At 48.3% G+C, this 20,250-nt stretch overlaps 1 protein-coding gene across 2 annotated transcripts; it reads right to left on the reverse strand.

The window, feature by feature from the left end:
- Positions 1-568: 568 nt before the first annotated feature.
- Positions 569-19,142, reverse strand: CACNG7 (calcium voltage-gated channel auxiliary subunit gamma 7). Of its 2 annotated transcripts, XR_011377007.1 has the most exons (7): positions 19,053-19,142; positions 16,638-16,862; positions 15,873-15,959; positions 15,325-15,465; positions 2,286-2,431; positions 1,129-1,932; positions 569-994 (listed from the first exon to the last, which is right to left on the reverse strand). XR_011377007.1 is itself a non-coding variant. In XM_060289663.1 (6 exons), the coding sequence occupies exons 2-6, from the start codon at positions 16,831-16,833 to the stop codon at positions 1,675-1,677; spliced, it is 828 nt and encodes a 275-aa protein (XP_060145646.1). In that variant the 5' UTR covers positions 16,834-16,862; positions 19,053-19,142; the 3' UTR covers positions 569-1,674. The 2 variants fall into 2 exon arrangements, 1 of the variants encoding a protein (XP_060145646.1); XM_060289663.1 differs by having other exon boundaries at positions 569-1,932.
- Positions 19,143-20,250: the final 1,108 nt, after the last annotated feature.

Genomic DNA, 20,250 nt, shown 5'->3' on the forward strand with positions numbered 1-20,250 from the left:
CCTGCATGCCTGCGCAGCGTAGCCAAGAAAAAACAAAAATTTTTTTAAATAATAAATGAAGCAAGGAAGGTGAGTAATAGTAACTGTTCTCTAAGTGGTCATAGTGATACCAAGAGTTAATTTTTATTGATCCGGACCTGTGTCATTTGCTGTCTTACACGCTTTACATGGCCTGAATTATAAAGTGAGGCTGTTAATTACAATGATTAAGCTATTTAACAAACAACCATCTAACCTTATTTTGTAGCACTCTAGCCACAGCCTCTCCCCCACCCCGCCAGGGTGGAGACCTGGACCCGCCCTCGGTATCCAATGCCCTCCCCCTGGGCAGGCAGAGACGTGTTTGAAATAAAGTTTATTGAAGTTTCTGTCGGTATTTACATATGATACACGGTAAATAACAGAGCCAGGCCCCCCACCCCATCCCTTCCCCACCCCCAAAGTCCCCCTCCCCCCAGCCTCGTTAAAAATCGCTGCGTAAAGACAGGTTAACTGCTGCGGTCCCCCCTCCCCCCTCCCACCTAAGATGCAATCTAAAAGCCCCCGTCCCTCCCCTGCCCCCCTCCCCCCACCCAGGGGGCCTTTCTAGTTCCGTGTACAACACTGTGCTACCTCGCCCCTCCTCCCCTAATAAGGGGGTGGGTGAGTTTCTGGTGACCCCCCCATCTGTCCAAGGGGGCGGACGGACCCTTGAAAGAGGCCAGAGTTGGGGGTCTGAGATGGGAAGGGGGACTTCAATGAGGGGGAGGGCCAGAAAATGGAAGACTTGGAGGTTTGGGGGGCGTCGACCCCCGCTACTGCCTCTCCCTCCCCCGACGGGGCCTCGAGGGGGAAGAGGCGGGCACAGGCGTGGAAATGGCGTGGAGGAATTCCCTCCACCCTAGGGTCTCCATTCTTGTCGCGTGGTATGTGGGGCTGGATGCACCGACGGGCTTTGGATGAGCGGGTGAAGAGGAGGCCGGGAGACAGAGGAAGGAAAAGAAGCCAAGGTCAGCTGAGAGAGCAAGAAAAGCCGTTAGAGAGAGCCCTCGAAAAGGCAGGTAACCTTCAAAAGGCCGAGAAGCGTCCAGCAGGTGAGAAAGAATGGGGTCTCCCGTGGGTGGGGAAGTGGGGGAGGGGACACCATACCTGCGGCCTCCAGCCCCACCCCGGCCGCACTACACCCGAGGACCACGAAAGTCCGGAGGTGAGACTGGGCCGGGAAAGAGAGAAGCCAGGGCAGAGAGCAGAAGAGGATGCTTGGCATTTCTGGCGGCAGCTGGAACCTACTCTCCTGCCCAGAGCCCCTGCAGCGAGGCGGAAGGCTGAGGGATGGATGGCTCGCGGAGGTGGGCGCGCTCCGCCGCTCTGCCCAAGGAGCAGAGGAACCTGGGAGGCGGTACTAGGCCGGGAGAGGAGTGGCCTAAGGAAAAGGGGCGGGTCATCTAGAAGGAGGTGTCATCTGGAAGTGGAAGGGACCAATGAAGTGGAGCGGTCAGGAAAGAGGGAGGGGTTATGGTGACGGGGCGGGGCCACTGGGAAGAGGGCGGGGCTAACGCGTGCGCAGCGTCCTACGGGTGGGACGAGGAGTCCCGAGGACTTGAGGGGCAGCTGCGTTGTGGGGAGACCCATGAGGAGTAGGAGGAAGAGGAGGAGGAGGAAGAGGAGGAAGGGGGGCCCTCCGGGGGCGGGGCCTCAGCAGGGCGAGGTGGAGATGTGCAGGTGGTCCGGGTACTTGATGGCTGGAGGGTAGTTCTGCGTCATCTGGATGGATACGTCGCTAGAGATGTCGGAGGGACTGCGGCCGCGGCGCCACGCCTCGGGCTGCAGAAACTGGCCCGAGTAGTCGGAGCAGTCGCTGAGACGCGGGCGGTAGAAGGCCGGGTGCGGACGGTACATCTCCTCCTCCGCGTAGCGCTTGGTGAACAGGTACACGGACATCACGCCAGCTCCCTGTGGCAAGGCAGGGTCAGAGTCGCAGAGGCTGGCCCCGGGCTCCCTCTGACCCCAAAACTCAAGACCCCCAGTCCCTCCTCTCCCAGGACCCAAGATTCCAGGCTTCCAGCTTCCTCCTTTCCCAGAACCCAGGAAGTAGAGCCCCAGTCACCTCCTCCCCAGGATCCCAGGAGTTGGAGCTCCCAGACCCTCCTCCTCCAGGACCCAGGGGTTAGGACCTCAGCCACCACCTCCTTTTAATTCAGAGTCTACACCCACAGCCTCCTCTTCCTCCTGGACCCAGGAATCATGCCCTCCCCCCCAACCCCCCCCCATTCAAAACTCTAGAGTCTGGGCCCCACAGACATCACCTCTTTGAGTAGGAAGGAGGAAGCTGCGAAGGCAAAAGACCACCCGTAGCGATAGTGGAAATACTGCTCAGAGCTGCTGGGCCTGTTCATGACCTCGTCGTTGATGCTGGAAATGTAAAGAACCAAGCCCACCACCAAGGAGAGGCCTGTGGGGAGGAGAGGGGTGCCCTTGGCCCATTAGCAGTGGGCCCCTTTCCCCAGCCCCAGGCCCCCTGCATCTCACCGCCATCCTCTCCCCTCTCCTCCCTGCTCTCCCCTGGACTAAATTCCATCCGTTGAAGTTCCTTGTGTGCTGGGCCTCGGCTGGGTGCAGGGAGCCCAGAGATAAATCAACAGCCTCCTCCTCCCTCCCACCCCCACCCCTAATCTGCCATCCAGGAGCTCACAATGCAATTGGGGCAGGCAAACATGAACACTGATCAACAGTCACATCCATGGTGACATGTACTGTAAAGAAAACAGTAGCACAGAGCTCTGTGGGTCCAGAAGAGGCACCAAGCCCACCTGGGGCAAGGGTGGGGGGAGCCAAGGAAAGCTTCCTGGAAGCATGACTTTGTCGAAGTCCTAAAGGATGAGGCCCAGGGAAGAATTAGGGTTTACCATTATACCACTCCAGGCAGGGCGGAGGGGACAGCATGGGCAAAGAGTTGGAGGGGGAACAATGAACTGATCCCTCCACGTAGCTAAAACATGAACCACAGCCACAAGAAATGAGGCCAGAGAAGGGGGCAGGGGCATTGCCATGATGAGGCTCGAATGCCAGGCTGAGGAGCTTGGCATCAATGCCAAGGGCACTAGGGAGCCATGGATGGTCTGAAGCAGAGGAAGGACAAGGCCAGATCGAAGTGTTAGAAGATCCTTGTGGGGCTGATTGGTTCTGGGAAGAGATTGGAAGGGAGAAACTGGATATTGTGATATTCCAAGGGAAGGAGGATGAAGCTGAGCTGAAGCTGTATAGATCATAATAGCAACAACAACAACATCAGTAACAATAATAATAATAGCAACTGCTTATATAGGTCTTGCTCTAAGCTACGCACCATTCTCAGTGTTATATATGCATTAACTCATTCAAACCTCACAACACTTTCAAATTGGTACCATTTTTATCTCCATTTACAGCGGAGGAAATAGAGGCACATGGAGAAGGTGGAGAGGAGAGGTCTGATTTGAAAAATTTTAAGAGGCAACTATCACTTCTTCAAGCTGAACTTTCTTTTAAGCAGTAGCCATGCAGAGCGATAGCCATACGTAGGGTGGCTTAAAGAGGCTATAAAAATCCCTCCCCCCAAATTAATCCAAGTAATCCTCATCAGCATCTTCCCCTAGAATCCTACAAATAAACATTCGTGTGCCCGTCGCACCCAGAATAAATCTAAATTCCTTCCACTGCCTACAAACGAGGTTAGCAAACACAATGACCGCCCAGGGCTAAATCCAGCCCACCTCCTGTTTTTGTATGGCCTACTAGCTAAGAATGGCTTTTATATAATTAAATGGTTGAAAAAATCAAAAGAAGACTATGTTGTGGCACGTAAAAAGTATATGAATTTCATTTGGCAGTTCCTCAAAGTGTTAAAGATAGAATTACCATATGACCCAGCGATTCCACTCCTAGGTATTTACCCAAGAGAACTGGAAACATATGCTCACACAAAAACTTGCGCACGAATGTTTGCAGCGGCATTATTCATAATAGCCAAAAAGTGGAAACAACCCAAACGTCTATCAACTGAATGGACGAACAGAATGTGGTATAGCCATATAAAGGAATATTATTCAGCCAAAGAAAGGAATGAAGTACGTATTTATACTACCACACGGATGAACCTAGAAACTGTGCTAAGGGAGAGAAGCTAGATGCGTAAGAGCACATATTGTATGGTTCCATTTATATGAAATGTCCGAAACAGGCAAGTCCATAGAGATAGAAGGTGGATTAGTGGTTGCCAGGGGGTGGGGTGGAGGGGGGATCATGATTAGCTATTAAAGGGAGTGAGGTTTCTTTTTGGGGTGATGAAAATGTGGTAAAATTAGGTCATGCAGATGGTTGCACAACCTTGTGAATAGACTACAACTGCTGAATATATGAACTTTATGTTGTGTGAATTATAATGTCTCCATTTAAAAAGCATATGAATTTATAATTTCAGGGTCCACATTTGTTGGGACACAGCCACGCCCATTTGTTTACATTTAGCCTATGGCTGTACCGGCAAAACTGAGTAGCTGCGGCAGAGGCTGTACGGCCAGTAAAGCTGAAAATATTTGTTATCCGGCATTTTACAGAAACATGTACCTGACCCCTGGACTGCAATGCCTACAGGGTCACCTGCCAAACTCATCTCTAGCCATTTCTCCTTGCACCTGCTACTTAGGTCCCACTCTTGCTTGAACACAAGCTCATTTCTGCCTCAGGGCCTTTGCTCTCCCTGTTCCCTTGAACTGGAATGCTCTTCCCCCAGATTTCCACATGTCTCTCTCTGTCACTTCATTTATTATTATTATTATTTTGGCCGCATGGCATGTGAGGTCTTAGTTCCCCGACTAGGGATAGAACTTGCTCCCCCTGCAGTGGAAGCACGGCATCCTAACCCCCGGTATCTGTCACTTCATTTAGATCTCTTATTCCTTGTCACCTCTTTAGAAAGGACTTCTATGCTCTCCTTGTTTTAAAAAATTGCCCCTTCACTCAGAATTAGAGAAATGCAGGTGAAAACGATGAGGACATACCATTTCTCATCCATCAGATCGTCAAAAAAAGCGTCACAACATACTCTTTGTGAGGCAGGGAAATGGAAGCTCTTATATATTGCTGGTGGGGATGCAAAATGAATGGTGCAACCTCTATGGAGGGGAGTTTGGCCATGTCTAACAATACCACACATATATTTATCCTTTAACCCAGCAATCCCACTTCTAGAAATTGACCCTGAAGATACCTGTCCAACAATATGAAAGCACATATGTACAAGTTAATTCACTGCAGCATTATTCATAATTGCAAAACATTAAAAATGACCTAGATGCCCTTACATAGAAGATTAATGGAATAAACTATAAAACGTCACATAACAGAGTACTGTGCCACTATGAAAGGGCGATGAGGAAGATCTCTAGGAACAGATATGCAGTTCAGTGATAGTTCCAGACCATATCACTAATTATTTAAAAAGACTATACAGAATGCTAGCTTTTAAGCCCCAAAAAGGTACATAAAATACATATATGCGTCTGCTTATTTTTACAAAAAGAGACATAGGAGGGGAAACAAACATGAAGTTGATTACTTTAGGTAGGTGAGAATAGGAAGGAAGAGATGGGAAGGAAGTGGCACTCCTCTGAGTATATATTTTTGCATAATTTTGACCTTTGGAACTATGATAATATTTTATATATTCAAAAGATAAAATCAACAAGGATCTGGGGCTTCCCTGGTGGTGCAGTGGTTGAGAATCTGCCTGCCAATGCAGGGGACACGGGTTCGAGCCCTGGTCCGGGAAGATCCCACATGCCACAGAGCAACTAAGCCCATGCGCCACAAACACTGAGCCCGCGTGCCTAGAGCCCGTGCTCCGCAACAGGAGAAGCCACCACCATGAGAAGCCTGTGCATCGCAACAAAGAGTAGCCCCCACTTGCTGCAACTAGAGAAAGCCTACGCGCAGCAACGAAGACCCAACGCAGCCAAGAATAAAATAAATAAATCTATTAAAAAAAAAAACCAGGATGGGGAAAACAACAAATTGAATACAAACAAAAATAAATGAAGCTAATTTATATCAGATGAATAATACAACCACAGGAGGGGGGAAGTAGTAATCCAAGTAACTTTTGGACAAAGTACTTTGAATATATATCTCAGTTTAAAGACAGAAAGGTCTGTGAAGAAATCTTGAACTGTATTTAATAAATTTTTATTGGGAGTGGTGTAGGGGTAGCAGTACTTAAGTTATTCTGTGTGGATAGTAGGGTTGAGCAAATGTGCAAATATACTGATGTTTTGGGGAGGTGGAGATCTCATTCCGAAAGAAGGAAGATACAAATCACAATGGAGTAAGTCAAGAAAGACCCTTGTGGTGTCAGTATAAACTCCTGTTTTACAAATATATGTAATTTCCCAGCTCGTATCCTGAAACATCCTAGGAGCAGTGACACCCCAGCAGCAATGAGCACACCTAGCACCCAGATTTTGGTCTCTACTATCACCCCCACTACATCAGGAGCTAGGAAGAAACAGCTCATTTGAAGCCTGAGGCAGGGGCAGTAAAGGTGTACTGGTACCACAAAATAAGGAAGTACTCAAAACCAAAATGGAGACATGTCAAAAAAGGACACAGGAACTCATCTGAAGGAGGTTCCTGATAGCCCAACTGGGGACAATCTGAACATCAAAATGAATACTAAAAGTCATGACATACAATACACTGAATTTTTAAAAAATGTGAATCCATACTGATATATTCTTTAAGGAAATAAATAATAAACGAAAAGAGAAAATTTGGGAATTCCTTGGCAGTCCAGTGGTTAAGACTCCACACTTTCACTGCTGAGGGGCCAGGTTCAATCCCTGGTCTGGGAGCTAGAATCCCACAAGCCACGTGGCCAAAAAAAAAAAAAACAAATTCTTCTTTTCGGTGACATCCATGTAGATAGAACAACAGAGTTAAGAAAACACCATTTTGCAACCCTTGTAGTAATATTAGGATTTAGGCAAGCATCGTCGACAGTGGACATTAAATCACTGTATGACAGAATCTCCCCATGGAATATCTATTAATTATGAAGATTTTTGAAAACTTCCTTTATCATAAAGGAACCTGACAGATACCATCTGAACCAAGAAACCAAAGCTAACATCACCAATAATGGGGCAAACGGACACCCCGACCTCCTGATGTGATCGTGACGCTACTTCGTTTATGTAGTGTCCCTACTGGTAATTTGTAACACGGATCCACTCCTGTGGGAACTGTGGGGTGTTCTACAAAACACTGGCTGCATTCTTCAAAAAAACATCAACAAGAAAGATTTTTTTTTAAAGGTACAGGAACTATATAAAAGATGAAAGGAGGCGAAAGAGATACAGCAAGGAAAAACAGAACTGGATCCTGAATCAGGGGAAAAACTGACTATAAAAGGCAGTGTGGAGACAACTGGTGAGATTTGAATGAACTGCGTATCAGCTGTAATACTGTATAAGTGTTAAACTTCCTGAATTTGATGATTGTACTGTGGTTAGGAAAGAAAATGCACTTGTGCTTAGGACATAATTGCTGACGTATTTAAGAGTGAAGTGTTTGCAATTTATGTTCAGGTGGTTATATAATAATATAATATAATATAATATAAGTTACATAATATATACATATATAGATATATACACATAAGATACAAAGAAACAGAAATACAAATGTGGAAAATGTTATAAATTGGTCCCAGTGAAGAATATATGAGAGTTCCTTGTATAACTCTTGCAACTTTTCTGTATGTTTAAAATTTTTCCAAAGCAACACATTTTGAATAAAATGGACATCCCCAAACAGGATTTTTCCCCCAAGGTGCCAAAATGTTACCCTGCAAATGACTTATTCGTTGTAAAGAGAAAAATGTACCTTTTCAGTGGAGAGCTCTAATGATCACCCCCTTTTCCAAGGGTTCAAACTTTGTTCCACTCCGGTAGGAACAACGTGATGTTATTTGCTACCTGAAGGGATGGGCTGTAAAGAACGTGGTACCACCTCTAAATCTTGCCAAACATATTTAACCAGAATCTAATCAAGTCTCTACCCTGGACATAACTTCCAGGCTACAGAAAATACAAAGAAAGAGGAACAAATCAAAGGATGCCACAAGGAAACAAATAAATGTGGGATGTGGGGTGTTCTACAAGACACCCTGTCCTGCATATTTCAAAATGACAATGGTATGAGCCAAGCTGTAATACTAAGCAAGTGTCTGATCTTAACATCTCGAATAGCGACACAACCAGATAGTATTAGGTCTCCTGATGCAATACAGTAGGACATAATAGCACCACCTATCTATGAAGTACTTTATCACCACCACCCACCCCCAAAAAAATCAAACCTGGATCTGATCTACAGTTTTACAGGAAAACACAGGATGGAGGAGCATATTAAATCACAAAAACACAATTAGAAAGATCTAGAGTGTGGGAATTCTATGAGACAAATGACTAGATTTCTTCAACAAATAAATGGCAAGGAAAAAAATAGAAGGAGAAGGACTGTTATAGATTAAAAGAGGCTTCAGAGATCTATCAACTAAATGCACAAGTGGAATTTGGATCCTGGTCTGCAAGAAACTAATGGTAAAAAAAAGAAGGCATTTATGAGACAAGTGGGGAAGTTGAACACTAACTAGATATTAATTTATATTAAGCAGCTATTCTTACTTGTTTGGGCATGCCAGTGGCACTGTGGCTAGTTAAATAACAAAGTACTGATTTCTCAGAGATATACTGAAATATTTGTGGATAAAACGATTTAATGTTTGAGACCAACTTTAAAATCATGTAGTGAAGTACAGAAGGGAGGTATGGCAGTATGACTAAAAAAAGATTCACCATATGTTGATAATTGTTGAAACTGAGTGAAGGGTACATGGCAAATTATACTATCCTTTGTATATTTTTATAATGAAATATATTTTAAAAGTCAGTGTTGTAAAAAAATATAGTATGGAAACTATTCTAGACTAAAAGAGAATTAACTAAATGCTACGCGTAAACAGACTGAATCCTGGTTCTGGGGGAAAAGCTATAAAAGGCATTCTTAGAACAACTGGGACAGTTTGAAAATGGAATGAATTATATTATGGAATTATTGTAAAATTTCTAGATTTGATAATGGTGTTGTAGTTATGTAGAAAATGTCATTACTCTTAAGAGATGCATATTAAAATGGTTAGAGATGAACGATCACGATGCCTGCAACTTACTTTCAAACGGTAAAGCCAGAAACAAACAAAAACCAAACTGTGTGTAAAGAGAGAGACGGAATATAGCAAAACTTCAGCAAAATGCAAGTATCTATGTGGATCTAGGTGGAAGAAGTACCAGTGTTCACTGTACTATTCTACAGATTTCAGAGTTTTCTTTAAAAATTTGGAGTGATTGAGGTAAGATTAAATAATGACGTTCCCATCCATCTCCTTCCCCTTAACTGTTTTATTTATCTTTGTTGCACTTGTCACTACCTAACATTATATTTTCTATCTATTTGTAGTTTTTAGTCATGAATCTCCTCCACTTCCTCTAGGATGCTTGAAACTCGTCTACCTTGTTTCCTACTGCATTCCTAGCACCTGGTGCAAGATCCAGCAGATAATAAATACTGGTTGAATGGATGAATATACTTGCCATGCACCTGGAACTTCGAGCTCGTTAGCTGCTTTTCCCTTTTAAGTCCACTCTAAATCCCCATTCCTCTGTCTCCTTTAAGCATTAGCTTTTGCTGAACTTCCATAGCACTTTCAACTTCTGGTATTCCATAATTTTGATGTTCAAGAAGAGGGGGCCCATGAAGTGTTACATGGTGAAGACATCTGCTATAGGTCTTGAAAGATGAGCAGGTTTATAGGAAAAGAATACCTAGGGAATTCCCTAGCGGTCCAATGGTTAGGAGTAGGTGCTTTCACTGCCAGGGACCCGGGCTCAATCCCTAGTCCGGGAATTAAGAGCCCACAAGCCATGAGGCATGGCCAAAAATAAATAAAATAAAATAAAATAAAATAAAATAAAATAAAGGCAATGCGTGACTCTAAACGGGATCCTTAAAAAAAAAAAAAAAAAAGGAAAGAAACAATACTTAAAGATCCTTTAAAAAAAAAAAAAAGAAAGAAACAATACCTTGATTCCCAGTCCCCCATCCAAGGATGGTCCATCATCAAGTAATGTCTATGTTACTTCCTGAATCTCTCAAAATCTAAACCCCTTTTTGCATCCCCAAGTCCTCCGACCCAGCTAAGGCTTATTCCCTATGCCTGTTCCACTGCCTACAAATCTTTATCCCCCTGTTTTAGATACTGGTTCTTTCTAAAGCCCATACCTGCTAACCACTCCTGCCTCACCTCAAGTCCCATGTTTCACATTTCAGTTGTAAATAACAAACATTCTCCATACAGAGAGTCAGGAGCAGGGGTGATGAGAAGGAGACAAATATTTCCAAAGAGAAGAAAAATAAGAAAAAAAAAGAAACAGAGAAAGAGCTTTTTGTTGTTGTTTTTCACCCTTGTTTTTAGTAATTGAAAGTTGTCTAAAAACAACGTCAAAAGGTAAGTTATTCTTGTCATTCTTTCTCCTTCCTGGTCATTTTACAGTGGCTCTGCTTCTCTAAAAAATAACGTTCTTTTACCTTTTTTCCCCTTCTCCCTTTTTCTCTCTCCCTTCCCCCTTCCCTGCTCTGTAATCCAACTCTCTCCCTCCCCCCTCCGCTACATCTGCTTCAGAATACTTAGAGCACAGTAGGCAAGAATCACCTACATTCCAAGCTCAACAGGCACAAGCTGCTTTAGAACAAAGAGTTTCAGGACCACGGAGAGCTACACAGCTGGCTACTTGTCTTAGCTGCTTTCTAGGGTCTTAACACATGCTGTGAATTCCATCTCTGTACAAGGCACTTTTCTCTCTTCACGTGAAAAACTTCCCCTCGCCCTTTCTGCATCGTCAACTTAGATGTCACCTGCTCCTGAAGTTGTGGTCGTTCCCACCCTTCCCACCACCTTATTGTGTCAGCTTAATGCATCTTCGCTTTTCCCAGAATGCCCTGAGCTGTCTTTACCATGCATCCCTTCTACATTCATTGTGGACTTTGTGCCAGCAACTCATCTAGGCTCTGAAGATACAAGCAAGAGCATGTTCCTGCCTTTTGGAGTTTACATTCCAGTAGAAGGAGACAGAAAATGAAGATGACAATAGCAATAAGTGCTATGAAACAAATATAAAATAGGGAATGTGATGGATAGTATAGTGGGGGCAAAGCAACATGGGGTACCACTGTCAGAGAAAGAAACTCTGAAGAGGGAAAGTTGGAGTCTTTGAGAATTAGGGGGAAGAGACTTCCAAACATGGAAGTGAGGCTGAGATGATCATTTTTGAGGAATAGACTGAGGCCAGTGCAGCTGAAGTTACAAGCAATGGAGAGAGTGTTAGTGAGTTAGGTAATAAGGCCAGAGGTCTGAACAGTGGCCAAATCATGGAAGACCTTGTAAGCCAGCATGAGGAATTGGGATGTATTCTAAGTGCAATGGAAATCCATTAAAGGGATTTAAGCGTTGTGTGACAAGCACTGACGCACATGTAGCTGGGAGCTGTTTTGTGGCTGACTGCCTGCAGACTGTCATGCATTCCAATATACATTAGGTGCAGACAAATACTGTTTGATTCCACTTATACGAGGTACCTAGAATAGTCAAATTCATACAATCAGAAAGTACATTGGTTGATGCCAGGGACCAGGCGGGGGTTGGGGAGGGGGAATGGAGAGTTAGTGTTTAATGGGGACAGAGTTTCAGTTTAGGAAGGTGAAAATTCTGGGAGATGGATGATGGTGAGGGCTGCACAACAATGTGAATGTACTTAGTGCCACTGAACTGCACAGTTTAATATGGTTAAAATAGTATGTTTTATATTATGTGACTTTCACCACATTAAAAAAAAAAAAAGATTCAGTATGTCACCAGCACCCAGCACAGGGCGTGGCATGTAAGATGTCTCTGTAAATGTTTGATGAGTGAATGAATGAATGAGCAGATGCATAGAGCATGATTGAGGATCAGGGGTTAGTATGAGCCATGCATGGGAAGCATGCCTCTTATGACCTGGAAAAAGAAAATCAATGTCACTCCAGCCTCCTCCCCTTCTCTCACCAACCATATCCAGTCAGTCATCTGGTTCTATTGATTCTTCTGTCAATATCCCTCTCTCTCAAAGCCATCCAGTCACCTTTATCCTTCCACACCCCCTCCCAGCTCAAACCTTATCTGCTATTGCCCGGACCAATGCATAAGCCTCCTCCTCTGTTTGCCCAGTTCCAGTCTCTTTCCTTCTAGTGCATTCCAAACACAAGTCCCTGAGGGATCTTTAACGTCCCGGTGTGACCCTATCCCTTTCCTGCCCCAGCCCTCTCACCACTTTCTCCAAAATTGAATGCCAACTTCACCATTTCCCCGACCTCGGGCAACTCTCGTCTCTTTCTAAGTCTCAGTTTCCTCATGGGGAGCATGAGGTGGTTGGACTAGATCATTCCATTCCAAGATCTAAGATATTGTTGGTACTATTTCCATTCTTTCCCCTGTTTTTTGGGCCCCATCACGGAGCATGCAGGATCTTGCTTCCCAGACCAGGGATCGAACCCGTGCCCCCTGCAGTGGAACTGCAGAGTCTTAACCACTGACCACCAGGGAAGTCCCCCTTTCCTCTCTTTTAATCTCCTTTGTCTTTAGGATTTTTAACTGTGGTAGGGCAGCAGAGCGCCAGGGTGAAAGTCTGGTTTGGAATCCTTCTTCCACTATGGAGCAACTTCTGAGTGCTTCGGTTTCCTCAAGTGGAAAATGGGAATAATGATAGCATCTGCCTTATGAGGGGAAGAAAAAGAAATAACTTAATTTGCACAAAGCACTTAGAACTTCCCCAAACCATGGCCCTCAATAAAGTGTTTATTATCACGGTTGTTGTTGCTACTACAGCTATTTATGAATGTATGTGTGTATGTATTTATTTTAAATTACCACGTGTTGAATACTTACTGCTATAGACCAGGCACTGGGTTGGCCCTTCACGTCCGTGATCTAGAGCAGGGGTCAGAAAACTACTATCTGTCCTGCTGCCTGTCTTTGTATGGTTTGCGAGCTAAGTGTGGTTTTTACATTTTTTTAATGGTGGGGAAAAAAAAACAAAAGAAGAAGAATATTTCATAACCCATGAAAATTACACTGAATTCAAATTTCAGGGTCCATACATAGGATGATTGGAACATAGCCAGGCCCATTGCTTCCCCTCTGGTTGCTCACAAAGCCTGAAATATTTACTATTTTGCCCTAAGCAAAAAGTTTGCTGACCCCTGAACAAGACTGGTCCTCTCAACAGCTCCAGAAAGGAAGGCTGTAACTCACACACCGAGTAAGTGGTAGGATTTTAACCCAGGTCTTTCTAGGTTCACAGGAGCAGGTGCCTTCAGCCACTACCCCCTACAACCTGTAAAGCACACAACTGGATACTTTGGGTGGGGTGCATAGGTCATAGTCTATGAAATGAAGTTCAGGAAGCGGGGTTCAATCCCCGCCCATTACTCTATTATTACATCAGAGGCCTGACTTGCAGCCCTGAAGGCACCATTGATCCTCAGCTTGACCTTGGGAAGTCAGGTCCTGATGCAAATCAGGTCCACGAGCATGGCTTTTGGGAAGAGAATATCCTCGGTTCTAATGCCAGCGCTGCCATTTACCAGCTATGTCACCTCTTTTGTTTCAACTTCTGTGAACCACGAACAATGGGATTTTCCTTCTTCTAATGTTTCAGGTGGGTTGAATAAATGTTCCCATGCTCCTTACCCTTGCCCCACTTTCTGTCTCTCTAGGCCACTATTTTTCCATCTGACACTCTGGGATGGAGATATTCTACGTGTCTTATTTTAGCTCTGTGTCTGGCTCTACATGCTGTGATTCAAATTTGCACAGAGGTTGCACCCTGGTTTCCCTGGGAAAAGGTCTCATCAGGTTAGGTTGGAAACACGGGGGAGGTTTAGCCCGGAGAAAGCTGGGTGAGGAAAAGGGAGGAGACTGGGGGAGAGGATATTTGAAGATCTATCTTCAACTATTTGCAGAGCCAAGTCAAAAGAGGCAGCCGAATGCGGTCCCAAAGGGACAGAACGGAAACGAGACCAACAGCGGGGTTTGTTCATAACGTATCAACTGAATTAAAAGGGCACGAATGGGGTTTAATTAAATCACGTTGAGTTAATTCGAATTGAACTGAAGAAATGAGTCAGAATAGATTGGGGTTAGTTGGGCCAGACTGATGGAGTTAAGTGTGTCAGAGCCGAGGTGATCTGGGCTGACCTGAGCTGAGTTGGACCACATTGGACTGGACTGAGCTGACATTTGGAGGAGGGAAGCACTTCGGAAACAGCTCTACTCTGGAGCTCAGGACACTTGGGCCCCTGGGGAGCCAGCACTATGTTGGTATCTTAGGCAACTCCCTGCACAACTGCAGGCCTCGGTATCCCCATTTTATCAAATGAGTGCTAATAATAACTCCCGGGCAGAGATGTTATGAGAAGGTTATGAGATCACTCATGCAAAAGAACCCTGAATCTCAAAAGAAACAAGAACTATAAACAAACGTTGAACTCTAGCTAATGACACGCATGGTGAAGAATTTAGGGCAAAGTGCACTGATGCCTGCAACTCACTTGGAAATGCATTTTAAAATGATAATAAGATAGACTGATGGATGGGTAGAGAGACAGATGGACAGACACAGGATAGAGCAAACCTGTGGTATGGTAATGGTCGACCGTAAGTGGTGGGCACAGGGTTCTTTCAACTTTTCTGGTTGAAAAATGTTCAAGTAAAATGATGCACAGAACATAAAGAGCCTTGTAATCTGTTAATTGCTCAAATATCAGGAGTGGTTAAAAATACAGCCTCTGGAGGCGAAATGCGTGAGTTTGAATCCCATCTCTGCCTCTCACTGGTTGTATGGCCCTGAGCAAATGACTTCATTTCTCTGAGTGTTTGTTTCCATATCTGTAAAATGGGGCTATTAATAGCATTTACCTCACAGGGTTGTTGTGAGTATCAGAACAGAGCCTGGCACCTAATTAGCACCCAACAGGCATTCGCTGTGATTTGGCGGCTAGCTCCATTTCACAGAGGAGGGAACTGGGGCTCAGAGAGGTTCTGCAACTCCTCCAGGATTACACAGCAAGGAAGTGGCTTTCCTATTGGAAGAGGAACCCCAGGTTCCTGGAACCTAAAATAGTCCCACGGCCTTTAAGTCTTTTCCTTGGGCTTACCCGATAGGATGAAGAAGATGCCAGAAACGAAGGCCAGAATGGTCCTCTGTGGGCGGATGTGGCCGATGTTGCTGATGACGAAGGCGGTGAACACGAGGAAGAGACTGACCATGGGGAAGGGGGTGGCTGTGCGCACTGTCTCTGGGGGAGGGGTAAGAAGAAAGACAGGGGTGAGGGGGGACTCTCCAGGAGGACACCTCCCCATTCTCCTGACCTCTCCACTTCCACCCCCCACCTCCCAGCCCTGACCCCGCTCTTTTATGTGGTTCCTCCCCTTTCTGAAACTTCCACTGCTGGCCCCACCCCTTCACACAGGCCACACCTCCTTTGGTTTGACCCCACCCCTTGCCTGTTGACTCCACCCACTTCCCAGGCCCCACCCCTTCAACCTGGCCCCTCCTCCTTACCCAACCACTCTGCCTGCTTTCAAGCCTCCGCTCCTTCCCTCCCACCCCACCCCTTCTCTAGTCCTACCCTTTCTCCCAGGACCCGTCCTGCCACCCTGCACCCTTGTTGCCTGACCCTCCCCACCCCCTGCTTCCCCTCACTCAGAATATTCTCCGTGTTTTCCGTCACCAAGTTGATCTCCGGTTCAAGGAAATATTCTGAGGCCACGCAGCGACCCTTTTCCCGGCCTGAGGGGAAGATAAGAAGGCAGGGCTGGATGAGAGGCTCCTGAGCTTTGGAGAGGCAGTCAGGGGCAGGACGCACAGTAGAGAGACCCCAGGATGGGAATGTGAGGTTTAATCCAAGGATCATGGTCTGTACTACTCTTAGGGGGTCGCAGAAGGGGGTGGGCAGGAGTCCGAGAGCTCCTATTGCAAGCTGCCTTAGAGTCCCTTGGATGGAGGACAGGGCTGGAAGACTGAGTCCCAAGTAAGGAGGGGCTATGGGCCAGGACTCCTGGATCCCTAAAGAGGTAAGGTCTGGGGGGTGAGGTGGGACAGGATTCCTAGAAGGAGTGGTCTCTGGGGTAGCTGGGAGGCACAGTTTTTTTTTATTATTATTATTCCCATTCAGCTCTGGAACTGTCCAGGAGACAAGTTCTGAACTTAGACTGCTGCTTCTAAGGGGCCAGGGGCTCCAGGAGGTTATGGGGATTAGGGACCTGGAGATTGTGTGAGCATTAAGGTTCTTAGATCCTGGGAATAAAGGGCTAGAAATTGAATCTCCAGGTGGAAATTTGACTCTCCAGGAGAAAAACAGGACTGATTTCTGGATTTCTGGCACCCATGGGATGGCACTATGGATAAAGACTCTCGGATCCCAAGCAAGGCAGGGACAGTTGACTGGTGGGCAGGTGAGGTCTGTACCTGCGAAGAAGCAGACGCGCCATAGGCCGGCATGCAGCGCCATCTTGACCTCCGTGGTCTGGTTCTGTGGCAACACCGTTCCCTCTTCCATGTACAGCCAGTAGTCCGTGCTGACCGCAATGCCCACAAGCAGCAGGCCACACGCACCAAACACGCTGCTCAGCAGGGTCAGGGCGCGGCTACTGCAGTGACTCATCCTCAGCGGCGGGGGGCGCCCTGCGGGGCCTGAGGGTCGGGAAGCTGCAGTGGAGGGCCCTGATGGGACGACTAGAGTCCCCAGACCCCATGCAGCCACGTGGGACATCGGACTCAGGCCAGAAACAACAATCCCCAAACTGAACCCTCTAAAATCTGACCTCTGTGTCCTGACCTACAATTCCATCCCTGGATTTGAACCAGTAACTTGTCTAGAAACCCTAACCTAGGCCACCAATCCTGACTCCAGGCCCAGACCTAACACCCTGACCCCTTTCTTTTGGACTCTGTCTCTGAATAGCAACTAGAAATCCCCCAAGTGGGTCGCTAGCCAAGGACCCTAACCCCATACCCTGGCCTTGACCTCAGACCTCCCATCTAAGTTTAAACCCTTAACATCCAATTCTAATACCAAGACCTTGACCTTTTAACTCTGACATGGTGTCTTGACCTCAGTTTGGTATCCCAGTCTGAGATCATGGACCACGACCCAGATCCAAGATTCCAGAACCTTAATTCCCCCCTCCCCCCATCCCAAATCCCCGCAGGCCCCTGAACCTGGAATGCTAGGACTCCACCCCATGTTGCTGGATCCCAGAATATTGGGGCCCAGAGACCTGGAGCCAGGATTTTGGCTAGAGACTCCAGAACGTCAAAACCATGATCTGGGAGTCCCCCATCTCAGCACCCTAATCAGAGCACTCCAGTCAAACAAGTGACCCTCCTTCAAACTAGGGATCAGTGCTCTGAGCTCTAAAACCCGAATCAGGAAGCCCAGGATCCCCATTCCCCCCATCCCCATTACAAGATCCCCAGATTCCCTACCAGAGGTTCTGGACTCCAACTTCCCATACTAGGATTTCCAAATACAGACCCTCTTCAACATGCAACCTGGAACCCAGATCTCCCTAACACTGGACCCTCAAAAAAGAAATCCTCAGTTCAAGGCTGTGGCCTCCAAAATTCCAGTCAGAAGTCTGGAGACTCCAACTAGGGAGCTCTTAATCCCTTACCAACCACACTCACCCTTTATCAAGAACATTTCCCTAAACCACACAGTCTCATGATTTGGGAGGCTCAAATTGCAATCCCCATCCTATCTCAGCCAGAGACCTCAACCTACATGAATACCACAATCTCCATCACCGTTTTAACTATGAAGGTTAAGACCCCGAATCAACAGCCCCCCAACAATGCAGCCAAGACTTGAGACCCCACTCTCCTGAACCAGAATTCTTGTAGCCTTGAAACTTGACACCACCCCAATAAGAACCCTGGAGTTTGAGACAATCTTCATCCCGCCTGCCCCCCCCCATTGCAGCATCTAGTGCCCCCAGCCCACCCGCCACACCCCCAGCCTCCTGGAGGATTCAGGAATCCGAGGCTGGCAGGGCTCCGACCAGCTTTTCCTCCCATCCCCCGTCCCATGGCTCCAGGGCTTGACTGCTAGCTGTCTGCTCCTCTTCCAGTCCACTCACCTCGGAAACCAGCATCAAAAACCCTGTCACCCTGACTGTCTTAGTCCCAGGTAGGTGACCTCAGCTCCCCCCATTGGCTTCTCAGACTCCCAGCTGGGACCTTGCCAACGTCACCCTTCTCACTTCCCCTCTGGAGGTCCCCTCCTTCCTTGCTTGATTCCTCCTCACTCGAAATGGCCCGCCCAGATCTCCTCATTCTCCTCCAGCCTCCAGCCCTTCCTCCTTTGGGACCCCCCCTCCCCCCCAGGCCCGGAGCCTCCTTCTTATCTTCTTTATTCCAGCCTTTCCTGGATATAGGCTTCTGGATCCCCGGGGTCCCATTCTCCAAGCCCCAAGTCCAAACTCCACCTCCCTTCGATACCTTGGGAGACGTGCTCCCTCTTTCTGGGGACCCCTTCTCAGACTCCAGCCTGCCTTTACTGGGCCCAGGCCCTCCCCGCTCAACCAGGACCGCCTCCCTCAAGGACCTGGCCTGCACCCTCCCCGGTGCCCACGGTCTCCAAGACTCGGACATTAAGAGTATAGTTGCCCCACTCTGGGACCCTCGGACCCCGTCCTCCCAGATTCCTTAGGCCCAAATGTCCCTCCATCCCCCATTGCCCCCGAACTCGGGCGTCCGACCGCCAGAATCTCAGCCCCCGGAGCCACTCAGGCCCCTTTTAGCCCCAAGCCCCGTCCCCCAGCCACCTCCAGAGGAACCCCCCGCGCCCACCTCCTTCCAGGACCCTCCCCTCGCGCTCACCTCGCTCACGGTTGGGCGGACGCTCCGGGCCGCGGGCCCCGCAGCCGCATGACCGGCCCCGCGGCTTCCCCCGGCCGCCGCCGCCGCCGCCGCCGCCACCGGGGTCGCCGGTGCCCGCGCCCCCCGCCCCCGCCCCGGAGCCCGGCGTCCCGGCCCCCTCCCGGCCTCCCACCCCCCACCCCCCGCGCCCGCGGCCTCACTCGGCGGACGACGCCGGGAGCTGGGACCGGCGGCCGCTCATTGGCTACTGAGGAGGAGGGGAGGGGCAGGGAAGGAGAGGGGAAAGGATGCGGGGAGGGAGGGAGACGGGCCTCGAGAATGGGGGAGGCAGGGAGCGAGAGAGAATAGAAACAGAGGTAGAGAGCCCGAGAGGGGCAGGGGCACACAGAGCGGCAGAGAGACAGAGCAGAGAATCCAGAGTCACACCGAGACCTCGAGGCTGTGAAATTCTGAGACTCGCAGGTCTGGAGACTGGAGAAGACACAGAGATGGCCTAAAAGAGACAGAGAGAGAAATGGAGAGGCAGAGATCTGATCTAGGATCCCTCCTCTTCCTCCAGGCTAAGAGATTCTGGGGTCCTGGAAGTGGAGAGGTCACAGACAGAGAGAGACAGGTAGACCGTCAAAGACCTTTGGGCTGAGAGATGCTGAGACCCAGAGACCTTGAGATAGGGAGAAAGAGAGAGAGAGAGAGAGAGAGAGAAGAGACCCTGAGAAGAAAAGACAGCAGGGGCAATCCTGGGGTACCCTGATGAAGACTGGGGCTCTGCCCAGGCGTGGGGCGGAGCCTGGGGTCTGGGCGGCTGGAAGAAGCTGGAGGGGGCGTCCCGGGCCGGGGTCCCCTGAGCAGCAGGCGGGCGCAGAGCGGAGCCGGGTCCTGCAGCCGCCGCGGAGCCGGGAGCCGGGCCAGCACCCACCCCCCCCGCCGTGATGTCAGCGGGGCCACTCTTAAAGGGGCAGGCCGCCCGCCGAGGGTCGGAGCAGGGGCTGGGGGCCGCGGGCACCGGATGGGGGTACCGCGGCGGTGCTGGGAAAGAGAGGAGAAGCCCCAGCATCCAACTGGGCCGAATCCCGGAAACCCAAGAGCCTGCAGGGACCAAGAGACGCCGGGGTTCCCCGAGGGAGCCTGCGAAGCTTTGAAGCTCAGTCCCCTCCAAATACACAGACGGAGGCACACCATTCCATTGGCCTGTCCCTGT

This window comes from Globicephala melas, chromosome 19 (genome assembly GCF_963455315.2).
Source record: "Globicephala melas chromosome 19, mGloMel1.2, whole genome shotgun sequence".
Classification (NCBI taxonomy): Eukaryota; Metazoa; Chordata; class Mammalia; order Artiodactyla; family Delphinidae; genus Globicephala; species Globicephala melas.

Bases quoted from the DNA above. Each gene is read 5' to 3' on its own strand.
- CACNG7 (XM_060289663.1), bottom strand. From the start codon at position 16,833: ATGAGTCACTGCAGTAGCCGCGCCCTGACCCTGCTGAGCAGCGTGTTT. The intron at 15,466-15,872 runs GTGAGGGGAAGC...CCCCTCCCCCAG, and splicing joins AAACACGGAGAATATTCTGA to AGACAGTGCGCACAGCCACC. The intron at 1,933-2,285 runs GTGATGTCTGTG...GCCTTGCCACAG, and splicing joins CCTCCTTCCTACTCAAAGAG to GGAGCTGGCGTGATGTCCGT.